General features: G+C 42.5%; 4 protein-coding genes and 1 non-coding gene across 8 annotated transcripts; 1 reads left to right on the top strand and 4 right to left on the bottom strand.

Annotated features, from left to right (window-relative positions):
- Window positions 1–6: 6 nt before the first annotated feature.
- On the bottom strand, window positions 7–2,679 carry LOC124200074 (facilitated trehalose transporter Tret1-like). 2 transcript variants are annotated; one of them, XM_046596169.1, is made up of 7 exons: window positions 2,232–2,679; window positions 1,896–2,094; window positions 1,533–1,835; window positions 1,390–1,464; window positions 1,126–1,326; window positions 761–1,056; window positions 7–686 (listed from the first exon to the last, which is right to left on the bottom strand). In XM_046596169.1, the coding sequence occupies exons 2-7, from the start codon at window positions 2,086–2,088 to the stop codon at window positions 153–155; spliced, it is 1,602 nt and encodes a 533-aa protein (XP_046452125.1). In that variant the 5' UTR covers window positions 2,089–2,094; window positions 2,232–2,679; the 3' UTR covers window positions 7–152. The 2 variants fall into 2 exon arrangements, with proteins under 2 accessions (XP_046452125.1, XP_046452124.1); XM_046596168.1 differs by having other exon boundaries at window positions 1,896–2,679.
- An 87-nt stretch (window positions 2,680–2,766) lies between these two features.
- LOC124200083 (facilitated trehalose transporter Tret1-like) lies at window positions 2,767–5,932 on the bottom strand. Its single transcript, XM_046596182.1, has 7 exons — window positions 5,522–5,932; window positions 4,629–4,994; window positions 4,270–4,563; window positions 4,133–4,207; window positions 3,872–4,072; window positions 3,483–3,778; window positions 2,767–3,406 (listed from the first exon to the last, which is right to left on the bottom strand). Exons 2-7 carry the CDS (start codon window positions 4,705–4,707, stop codon window positions 2,915–2,917), a joined length of 1,437 nt encoding a protein of 478 aa, XP_046452138.1. The 5' UTR covers window positions 4,708–4,994; window positions 5,522–5,932; the 3' UTR covers window positions 2,767–2,914.
- Window positions 5,232–5,318, bottom strand: Trnat-ugu. Its single transcript is given in 2 exon segments — window positions 5,232–5,267; window positions 5,283–5,318. It is a non-coding gene; the product is annotated as a tRNA-Thr (tRNA).
- A 1,329-nt stretch (window positions 5,933–7,261) lies between the features above and the next one.
- Window positions 7,262–8,950, bottom strand: LOC124200087 (pupal cuticle protein-like). Of its 3 annotated transcripts, none has more exons than XM_046596187.1 (3): window positions 8,717–8,858; window positions 8,185–8,637; window positions 7,262–8,139 (listed from the first exon to the last, which is right to left on the bottom strand). In XM_046596187.1, the coding sequence occupies exons 1-3, from the start codon at window positions 8,726–8,728 to the stop codon at window positions 7,525–7,527; spliced, it is 1,080 nt and encodes a 359-aa protein (XP_046452143.1). In that variant the 5' UTR covers window positions 8,729–8,858; the 3' UTR covers window positions 7,262–7,524. The 3 variants fall into 3 exon arrangements, with proteins under 3 accessions (XP_046452143.1, XP_046452142.1, XP_046452141.1); XM_046596186.1 differs by having other exon boundaries at window positions 7,262–8,161; window positions 8,207–8,637; XM_046596185.1 differs by having other exon boundaries at window positions 7,262–8,637; window positions 8,717–8,950.
- A 541-nt stretch (window positions 8,951–9,491) lies between these two features.
- On the top strand, window positions 9,492–10,978 carry LOC124200088 (pupal cuticle protein-like). Its single transcript, XM_046596190.1, has 2 exons — window positions 9,492–9,651; window positions 9,720–10,978. Exons 1-2 carry the CDS (start codon window positions 9,640–9,642, stop codon window positions 10,764–10,766), a joined length of 1,059 nt encoding a protein of 352 aa, XP_046452146.1. The 5' UTR covers window positions 9,492–9,639; the 3' UTR covers window positions 10,767–10,978.
- Window positions 10,979–11,056: the final 78 nt, after the last annotated feature.

Raw genomic sequence — 11,056 nt, 5'->3', positions numbered from 1 at the left:
AGCACAGATTCGACATAAAGTCTGTATTTACTGCGAAACATGTTAATAAATTACAGTTTAGTTCTCTCACCCATTATAAGGTAACCTGCTAAGTGCTAACCTCACTTTGAGCAGAACACTTTTCCATACGTCCCTTGAAAAGTTGAAATAGTTCACAGAGGTGTCCTGACACCTCCAGAGGGAAACACAGAACCTTCAGATTTTCTATCACTTTTAAAGTAAGCCTGAATCTGATTGGCTGTTCTATCTTTCGTCTCGGGTAAAAGAAAAAACCCGAATAAAACGCCCACAAAACAAATGCTGGAATAAAACCAAAAAACACCAGCATGGGTCATCAAACGTTGCATATCGATAAACGTCTTTGTCACGATAAATGACATAAGAAAATTAGAGAAAGCGACAATTGAACTACCGGGCCCTCGAAATTTAGCAGGAAGAATTTCACTTGATATGAGCCAAGGAAGACCCCCTAAACCCATTCCGACAGCAGCGAAAAATACAATTAAAGATGCCAAAGGAATCCATTTGAATTTGGTAAAATTTTGTGAGGATGACGAGTCCAGATAGTAAAAGAAGACACCTAAGGCGAGCATTGAAATACAAGCAAATCCGACAGACACTATGAACAATGTTCTTCGATAAAATCTTTTCACCAGCACCGAAGAAGACAAGACGACTGCCACGACCTAATTCAAATACCAGCATAAAGCAATTAAAAGTCAAATTACAAAAAAATAATTAATTTCTTTTAAAAACAAACTTGAACAGCGCTGATTACAACTACTCCAATAAGACGATTAAAGTCCAAATCTGCAATCCTGAAAATTTCCGAGGCATTGAACGATGCAGCGTTTAATCCGGAGAACTGTTGCAATATCATCAAAGCTACTCCAATCAGAATAGGTTTAAACACCCCGGGTTGATAAAAGTCGGATAATTTGGGGGCTTCTCGGGAGTCGTCCAGAACTCGAGTTTTAATTTGATCCATTTCTGCTTCAATACTGTAGCTAGGACCTCGAAGCCACTGCATAGCTTTGTGTGCATCATTTTGTCTTCCTGTTGGAATTAATACGTTAAGGCCTTAAAAATCGCCACAACCAACAACTTTGGAACCATTAAACTAACCTTTTTTGATTAAAAAGTATGGCGATTCAGGAGCGAAGGACAAACCGACAAGTAAAATTAATGGTTGAATTGTACAAATGGCCGATAACCAACGCCAGTCAAGCCATATCCCCATGCATGAAGTAACCAATATTCCAGAAGCTCGATTCATTGAATAGAATAAGCCTGCGGTTCCTCGCATGGTAGGAGTTGAGACCTCACCTATAAGACATCATGTAAGTAATTTAAAGCCTGACTGCCACTGCCATATCAAAACACTAGTACCGATGTAGCAAGGTGCGATTGCAGCACAAACCCCTCCAGCAAATCCAACGATGACTCGGCCGACGTACAACATAACTGAAGACAAAAATACAAATTCAAATTCAATTTAGAAAAATTAATTGTCTTAAAAAATAGTAGCTTACTTGGATCGAATGCAAGTGTTATCATTAGCCAGCCAATGATGTAAGGTGAGGTCATCGTCATCAGGACAAATCGACGGCCAAATTTGTCCATTAAAAGTCCTCCGCAGAGAGCTCCGATCATAGCGCCAATATTCAATAACGAACCAACCCAAGACATTTGATCACCATCCAAGTGCAGTGTCTTTAATAGACTTGTCTGATTTAAGTCATTCATCCGAAAAGTTGTATAAACTTGTTGTAATTGTGGCTGAACGGGTGATGACCAACCGAAAGTTGTTCCCAAAAGGAACGCACTGAAAGCAGCTAAAAGAAAGAAAAAAATTTATTCAACTCTATAGAACAATAAGTTGGTTACTTTATTACCAGCTAGTGAAGCTCCAAACTGCGTAGTTTTCGTTGCCGTAGAGTAGTCGATTTCTTGTTTTCGTGATATTTTGGGGGGTATATTATTATCAATTAAGGATACATCAATTACTTTCCCATCATCTCCGATGAACGCGGCGTTATTCACTGCAAGATCAATGGCCACGCAAGGAGGATTCTTTAGCTCATCCATATTTTCCTTCATTATTGAAAAAATTAAGTAATGATTATTAAGTACCGAGAAGTGAAAATTTATAATCTTGTCAAGCGGTTTACATATTACAATTAAATACACACGGATAGATTTTATCTTTAAGTATATCTATAACTATGTACCTGTTAATGTGTGTCCACTGTCTAGTGGTAAGCTCTGCAGACATTTGAATATTACTTATACCTAGTAAGTAACCGGGATAGTTGACTACGTGACAATTTTAGATCGCAAGTTTATGTAATTCGCTTCGTGCACGTAGCCAGCGCATGCACAACTTAACCGCGATTTCTTCAGTAACCTTACAGACACAGATGCGCGGTGCGGTCGCTGTACCGGATATAGTCTTCATTCACTCTGGGCTGTAACATGACGTACGAATTGACAAACGTCATTCATGCATGCTGCGCATTTGTGTTTCTATAGCTTTTTTGTCAACGTCATCTAGTAGCTGTGAGATATTTACCGAAAAATCGGCATTTCCTGCGCGACTGTTTCACTAGAATCAATAGTTAAAACCACATTTATTTTTACCTGTTGCAAGTTGAATATCCATATGGACCCAGATATTTCTAGCAATGTCACAAGTAATTCTTTTACTTTAACCTTCAACCATGTTTATACAATCTAATCCCAGAAGGCCAAAGGAAAACGTCACTGTTAAAATGTGATTTAGACTTTATTGCATCATTCTCTATTGTTGGACAAATCTCCTTCGCAAGGCCTGTCGCAGGAAAAATATAGTTCAATCGTGATTCACTGACATAACTGAGTATCGAATTTTGTGGGAGAAAATTAGTTTTGTATGCTATTCAACGTTGTGATTGGGAGTCACGAAGAATGCTTCAATTTGCTCAGAGGTCTTGTCTTTGGTTTCGGGTAAAAGGAATAGGGCAAAGAGGATACCTAACAGGCAGAAACCGCCGTAGAACCAAAAGGCACCTGCCGGTGTCACTGCTCTTTGGATATCGATGAAAGTTTTCGTGACGATAAACGATAGTCCAAAATTGGCCAAAGCAGCAATAGAACTGCCCTGTCCACGGATTTTGGCAGGTAGGACCTCACTGGAGATTATCCAAGGAAGGGGTCCTAGTCCCATGCCGATTCCGGAAATGAAGACAATTAAGGATGTCAATGGTAACCAAGCCAAGGGTTTGGCAGCTTCCGGATCGTTGGTGAGGATGTAAAAGTAGGATCCAAGAACACACATCGAAAGACAAGCTATCGCTTCAGAAATCATAAACAGAGGCCGGCGACCGAGACGACCAACCACCACAGCTCCGAGAAAGTTTCCTATGAGCTTTTCGCAATTTTTAACAGATAAAAGAAACGATTAACAAATAAACTTCCAAGTAAATTTTGTTGTAAATAAATACCAACGTAATGATGACAACAACAGCGGACACCAGAGCGTCTAAATTGCTTCCGGCCACTTGAAGGATTTCGACGGAGTAAAACAGGGCTGCGTTGAGACCGGAAAACTGTTGGAAAACCATTACGGCAATTCCTATCAAAATAGGTTTGTACGCCCAAGGTCTTAAGAAGTCCCTCAAGTTTAGTTGTTGAGTTTTGTCCTCGATTACTCGCGATTTAATCTGAGCCAGTTCAGCCTCCACATTAAACAGATTTCCTCGGAGCCATTGTAAGCTTTTGGCAGCCTTATCCATCTTGTCTTGAAGGGATTCCCAGGTCAAACCGTATAATTAATACTATACTGACTTACAAAACTTTCTGGTAACATCAGATATTATGTCATCATACGTACTGTTTTTGACGAGAAAGTAGGGAGATTCCGGAACAAAATATAAAAGAGCGAAAAGTACAAGTGGAGTGATGGCACACACACCGGAAATGAATCGCCAATCTAGACCTAGTCCAAGTATCTGAGTGAATAAAATTCCCAGTCCAATGTTGGTTGAGAAAAAGTAGCCAACGGTTCCACGAATATCAGGTATAGAAATTTCTCCTGGAATTGCAGTCGATTACAAACAGTACCGACAGTAATTATATGAAAATTAATTTTTACCAATATAACAAGGTGCCACAGCGCAACAGATACCGGCAGCCAGTCCTCCCAACAAACGTCCAACGTAGAGCATCACTAAATAAATCAACTTCTTAATTCACAATGGCTTAAAATGAGCTAACAAACAATTGTGTTACAAGGATCGACGGCCAAGACGATGAAGAGCCATCCTGTGAAAAAAGGGATTGACACGGCCATCAAAACAAAGACGCGTCCGAACCTGTCCATCAGATAGCCTCCGCAAATGGCTCCAACGGAAGCTCCGATGTTGATTAGTGAACCTACCCAAGACATTTGATCGTCATCCAGGTCGATGTACCAAGTGCTGTTCTGATCAACCACAGTGTTCAAGGTAGAATTCTGTTGCAATTGTGGCTGAACGGGTGACGACCATCCAAATGTAGTTCCCATCACAAATGCGCTGAAAGCAGCTATTAAAACCATGGCACTTTATTTAAGTCTAACAAAGATATTTCTGGTATTTTCAATTTATTACCTGCCAGAGCAGCCAGGATTTGCGGTCTCTTGTTCGCCTTGGAAAAATCAATTTCGTTGTCAGTTATGGCGGATTCCATTTTGAATTCAATGATCCGGACTAGTCCAGTTCAAATGAATTTTTAGAGTAAACTTGTCTTGGAGACTTTAACTTACGAAATGCTACGATTTCTTCGGTTGCAGAAGCCGTGGTGAAAGCGTGTTGTTTAAAGCTGCGGAGAAAGCTCATCTTTTTTATCAGGTTTTTACATAACTGACCCACTTATGGTCACTGCACTTATTAACACTCACAGGAGAAAGTTGCTAGACTCAACTCGTAGCTGCGGACCTAGGGCTATCTTGATACTGTTTTGCAGCGCACATGAAACTAGAAATGACATTGGATAAAAATGTATCGACAATAAATTTCGTTATCAAATCAATAAAAATTCGCCTGCTTTTTTATTTCATCTAAAACTGATAATAATTTTTTTTAAACTAAATAAAACCCAAATATTGTAGATAAATTATAATAACTTATGTTGAATTTGTAATTGTTGACAATATCATTTCATTATTTCAACTTAAATAATGGTAAATAGAATCACTTGTGAACCTAAAACAATGCCTCCTGAGAGGATCGAACTCCCGGCCTTTGGTTCCCTTACATCAATGATACAAGACCAACGCTCTACCACTGAGCTAAGAAGGCTTGATTTCAATAAAGTGCTAGCACAAAATGATTTTGCAGTGAAAGAGAAATAACATCTTCAAATGTTTAAGTCAAAATTCTATCGGGGGATTACGATAATCAGTCTTAATGAAATAGAAACCACATATTTAATTCAAGATCAATAAACTGAAATACCAAAGTAACGTCTTCCTTGGGAGTCTATAGACTATATGCTAACTTACGGAAACGTGAAATCTTGGTGTCGCCAACAAAAACTCCACCAGTCCTTGATAAAGCCTGCTATAAGTCCGTCCTCTTCGCGTATTAGGTGTAGTAGAAGGTTCCCAGTGGCGCATAACTGGGGCACGTGTACTCGAGGATAGACTAGAATTTTGTTGACAACAGCCGACGGAAAAATGTTGCACTTTTTCTGTCCAGCGACCGTTCCAGCTTTTTTGTGGCTGTTGGACTGGACCACGCTTTCCTTCTTGATAGCGAATCCAATCATCATAAGGCGAAAGTCAACAAAGTGCGCGTCACAACTTGAAGCACCAATACAGCAAGAAACTGTTAGAGAATCGATGTTACGACCCTCCAAGGCAATAAGTTTATTCGCCACCGTCAATTTCTTCCTGGCTGCCAGTTCCTTCGCAAAGACGCTTCTTGCAATGAACCGGTACTTGCGCCTTTATCGGTCGTAACCCAAATATTCTGAGAGCCTGAGAGGAGAAATAATAATCCATGTTGATTCCCACATAATTTAGAGATTGAGATTCTTGCTTTTTCAGGTAAAACGTTTAGTGTCTGGCAGTAAATGTAGGTAGTTGTTGACACTGAATGTTTAGAGTTCACTTCATCAAGAACTTATTCTTTAGCACTACTTCTTCATTAGCACTACTTCTTCATTAGCACAGGCATTTCAAACACTTATTGTTTTATTTGAGATGAGTGCTGGGGGTGACTTTGGTTCGATAAAGCAAAGTGAACAATACATCCAGAGGTAGTACTAGCTCACTTCTTTTTCAACATGGAGATTTTAAACTATCCAGGCGAAATAACCCATGATTCACTTCTAGCACGATTTTATCTGGGAATCCTGGGCTGTTTCGAACATTTTCTTGACTTGACTGCTTAATTTTAACCACGTGTGGTTCGGGACACCATAGGTAGGTCTAACACCTCTATTGGGCCATCGAGAAGTAAAAGAAAACGGGACAGACTCACACTACATTATAACAATTCAATGGCTAGAATTTAGATACAACACTTGGTAGAACAGGCAGCATCATCTTCTCCTTACTGATCTTTCGAGCCAACAGGATGATTTTTATTTTTGCTGTTTTGCAGTTCAGTTTGCACACACTGCAGACTAACTTTCGTGAGAACTTTGAAGGGGAAGCAGTGCTGCCATTTTATGAAGATTTTTTATAAACTTTTAAGAGTTTTTTTTGTAGTTGTGATTTAACTAGTTAAAAAAGTTTATTTTCTTATTACAGGAAGATTTCGCGCCAAGTAATTTCAAAATTGGGTTGTTTAGAAATGCAATAGGTGGCACTGGTCTCACAGACTGAAAATCTTCCGAGGTGTTCAAACAAACAAAAAAGCCATTTCACCGAGTACGTACGGTTACATACATGTGCTCTACTCTGTGTCACTTTTCAACCTGATGAAACTGCACCAATCAGTGCAGAAACTGCAGAATCACGTTCATAAAGACCGAGTTTGTGTCGGATTTTACAAGGGCTTATAATCACATTTCATAGAATTTCTGGTATTTCAACAAGAATCTGCACTGCATTTTTCCTTACGGCCAACTCCTTTTTTTTTTAAATCCCAAATAAAAAAAGACAGTAATAGAATTCCTAATTCTGTTGCACATACTACATCTCTTTGCATTCACCGCATAGGTATATATTCAATGTATAGCCCGTAGCTACTAACTATAGGTTCCCAAGCGCAGCATGAACATTATGACATTGCTGTAATTTGTTTTGCATGTATTAGAAGCTCTCTCCCGCACCAGACTCGAACAGATATATTCGATATTTCAACAAGTTTTTTTGTTTTTTCACGTCATCCTTTAGTCAACACATGGCATACAAAAGTTGGTACGAGCAAATACACCAATGGGCACGCTCTCATGTCCAAAAGAGGGAACATTTCAAAAATTCAACTAGGAATTAAAAAAGAATTGTATCACGGTTTGCAAATGTTTAGGCTATAATCTGAGCTGCTGGAGACGATCTTATTGGTTTGGTGAAGCGGCTTTGGCGGCGGCTAATGCAGCGGCATGTGCAGCCATGTGAGAAGAGCGGGCCGCTGCCACCTCAGCTGTTTCTTGGGTGTGGTCGTTATCAACCCGGAAACCGTTTTTATCGGCGATGTAGTTGACACGGATCTCTCTGCCTTCCGGGTTGATGTATGCATAGCTGCCAACTTGGTTACCTTGAGCGTCTCGGTGTGTTTCAGCAGATTGGCCAGGGTGGGAATATCCGAACTTGGCCTGGCCGAAACCGTCTTGAGATTGATACTGACGGGCCGTGTCACTCGTTGAAGGTTGAACTGATTGAGGGGCGACCCAGGTGCTCTGTTGAGGGGCGGACCAGGTGTTTTGTTGAGGAGCGGACCAGGTGTCCTGCTGAGGAGCGGTCCAGCTCTTTTGTTGAGGGGCGTCCCAATTTGTCTGTTGAGGAGCGATGACGTTCTCTTCCTGGGGTGCGCGAGCAGCAGCCTCCCGATAACTTGCGTAAAATTCCGCTTTGGCTGCTCTGACTTCGGGGGTGTCTTCTACGGGTTGGGGCAAGCCATAGTTGACTTGGACCGGTTCAGCAGCGGCCCAGGATCTCTGAGGAGCTTCCCATGTGGTTTGTTGAGGGGCAGACCAGGATCTCTGAGGAGTTTCCCAAGTGGTTTGTTGAGGGGCAGACCAGCTCTGCTGTTGGGGCACCGGTACAACAGGTTTGCTTTTGATCGGCTGGGGTGCATCCCACTGCTCCTGGTCGGGTGTGGCAGCTCTGGCAGCGGCTAGGGCAGCGGCATGGGCGGCCAAGTGAGAAGAGCGGGCAGCAGCAACTTCAGCCGTCTCTTGGGTGTGGTCATTGTCAACGCGATAACCGTGTTCATCGGCGATGTAGTTGACGCGGATCTCTCTGCCTTCCGGGCTGATGTAGGCGTAGCTGCCGACTTGGTTTCCTTTGGCATCTCGATGAGTTTCAGCCGATTGACCTGGATGAGAATAGCCAAACTTGGCCTGGCCGAAGCCGTCTTGCGATTGGAATTGACGGGCCACATCGCTCGTCGTTGGTTGCTGAACCCATCTGCCGGACACGGCACAAGCCAGCAAAAGAATAGCTGCAACCTGTAGAAAAATTAAGACACGTCATTAAAAATTGCTTTTTTCAAGTGACATCTTTGAATTTGGCGCCTAATTGTCTTACCGAAGTTTTCATGATTATTCGCGTGCTGAAGAAGAAATCGCACTGAGAGGGTTGGTTTGTATTTTTCGAGATTGCGTTCGGTTTATATATACCCGCGATGACGACAGTTGCTAGCCGCTAGCTACTCAATGCGAGAAGTGTTACAGTTTTTTTGTTTTTTTAATGAAAGGTGAGCTCTGAAACGCTTCCCAATAATCCCAAAAAGATTTCAGGGACACGCCAAACATCACCATGACTATATGCATAAATAATCGGTCAAATGGTGTATAGCCTTTGGAACCTCCTTCACACGAAAATCTGCCCCACCCAAAAGATTACGTCCCAAAGTCAAACTTGCTTTTTTAGCCGCAAGTAGTACAAAGCTTGAGAGTTTCCATTTTTTTACTAAATCGGGAGAGTAAAAGTAATGACCTTATATTGGAAGACCTTGTTCCCCCACACATCCCATGGCTTCTTCTAGAGAAAGGTATCATGCACTATATAGGGATTCACAAGGGGAGTCTCTCAAGATGCAGCGCGCTTCTGGTTTTTTGCTGCTTTCGCGTTTAAAAGAGACAAAAAAACAAACAAGTTTGACTGGTATCCAGCGCCTTGATTATTTTTCGATTGAAGGTCGCCTTATATGAGATCCAAATCGACTTTCACACACACACACACAAAGAAGTCACGAGAAGAGACTCGTTCCTCTCTCTCCCTTCGATACGTGGATTTTAGCTGGCGGGAGTCGTGTGAGATGGGCGGAGGCATTTCCACCTTCAAGTGGAATGTACACGGAAGAACTTTATTTTTTGTTCCTTCCCGAAAGGGAGACCTTGCTCAGGGCGAGTCCACCTACGAGTCCATCGGTATAAAAGCACATCCCAACACTGAGAAATTCAAACTAATCTTTCCAGTGCTTATCTACCTTTAGCACGCGAATAATCATGAAGACTTCGGTAAGCCATACAATTTCAAATTCAAACGTTACATAGAAACACTTAAGTGACAAATCATTTCTCGACAGGTGGCAGCGCTTCTTTTGTTGGCTTGCGCCGTTTCCGGCCAAACATGGGGCAACACGGGAGCCTATAGCGACATTGCCCGTCAATTTCAATCGCAAGACGGATTTGGCCAGGCCAAGTTTGGCTATTCTCATCCAGGTCAATCGGCTGAGACTCACAGGGATGCCCGAGGAAACCAAGTAGGCAGCTACGCCTACATCAACCCGGAAGGCAGAGAGATCCGCGTCAACTACATCGCCGATGAAAACGGTTATCGTGTTGATAACGACTACACCCAAGAAACCCCTGAAGTAGCTGCTGCTCGTTCTGCTCATTTGGCCGCTCATGCTGCCGCCCTAGCCGCTGCCAGAGCTGCTTCACCCAACCAGGAACAGTGGGTAGCTCCCCAGCCAAAGAAATCCGTCCCGGCCCCGGTGCCTGTCCAACAAATCGCCTGGACTGCTCCTCCGACTACCAGATGGAACACTGTTCAAGCACAGCCAGGCCTTCCCCAGTCTGTTCAAGACACCCCTGAAGTCGCAGCTGCAAAGGCAGAATTTTTCAATACTTTCAGAATCGCTGCTGCCCGTGTTCCCAAGGAGGAGAACGTTGTTGTCCCCGCTAAAAAGACCTGGACCGCTCCGGTAACCAACTGGGTTGCTCCTGCAGCACAAAAATCCTGGGTCGCTCCTACACCTACTTGGGCATCTGCTCAACCAGTCCAGTATGGCCCGCCCCAGCCAGTGCAAGACACTCCCGAGGTCCAAGCAGCACGAAATGCTTTCTTCGCTTCATTCAGAGAGGCAGCTGCTCGCGTTCCCCAACAACAAAACGTTGTCGTCCCTCAGCAAAAAAGCTGGGCTGCACCTCAAGAAAAGAGCTGGGTAGCTCCTCAGCAAAAGAGCTGGTCAGGCAGCTATCAACCCGTTGTGGTGGACCAGTACGGTCTCCCTCAGCAGGTTCAGGAAACACCCGACGTAGCTGCCGCCCGTGCCGAATTCTTCAGATCTTTTAACGCAGCCGCCGCAGCCGCCGCCGCCGCCCAGAGAGACACGACTTCTTCATTCTAAATAACACATTTGTAATAATAATATTTCAATATTTTAGTCATAAGCAATGAACATTTGTTATATAAACACTAAACACTCTTGGTATCTGCACTCACTGCTCGAGTGTTTCGCAGGCTATTGTAAAATTGTAGAAAGATTGATTCACCTTTCCATTAAAACCTTTCCAACTTCGTCACCAAAAAGAATTTTGAATACAATCACTAATTTCTCTACACAATTCGTTGTGAATTTATTTTAATGATTTAGTAGATACTAGAGACAATTGGAAAACCAAAATAAGAAAAACAAAA

Source organism: Daphnia pulex, chromosome 8, assembly GCF_021134715.1.
Source record: "Daphnia pulex isolate KAP4 chromosome 8, ASM2113471v1".
In the NCBI taxonomy this organism is placed as follows: domain Eukaryota; kingdom Metazoa; phylum Arthropoda; class Branchiopoda; order Diplostraca; family Daphniidae; genus Daphnia; species Daphnia pulex.
The sequence above is the reverse complement of the archived record's forward strand: the minus strand, read 5'-3'. Positions and strand labels throughout refer to the sequence as shown.

Coding starts and splice junctions, on each gene's coding strand:
- LOC124200083 (XM_046596182.1), bottom strand. CDS start 4,707: ATGGAATCCGCCATAACTGACAACGAAATTGATTTTTCCAAGGCGAAC. Junction 4,564..4,628: donor AATCCTGGCTGCTCTGGCAG/GTAATAAATTGA, acceptor TGGTTTTAATAG/CTGCTTTCAGCGCATTTGTG. Junction 4,208..4,269: donor CGTCTTGGCCGTCGATCCTT/GTAACACAATTG, acceptor TGATTTATTTAG/TGATGCTCTACGTTGGACGT.
- LOC124200074 (XM_046596168.1), bottom strand. CDS start 2,100: ATGAAGGAAAATATGGATGAGCTAAAGAATCCTCCTTGCGTGGCCATT. Junction 1,465..1,532: donor AACACTTGCATTCGATCCAA/GTAAGCTACTAT, acceptor TTTTGTCTTCAG/TTATGTTGTACGTCGGCCGA. Junction 1,057..1,125: donor ATACTTTTTAATCAAAAAAG/GTTAGTTTAATG, acceptor TAATTCCAACAG/GAAGACAAAATGATGCACAC.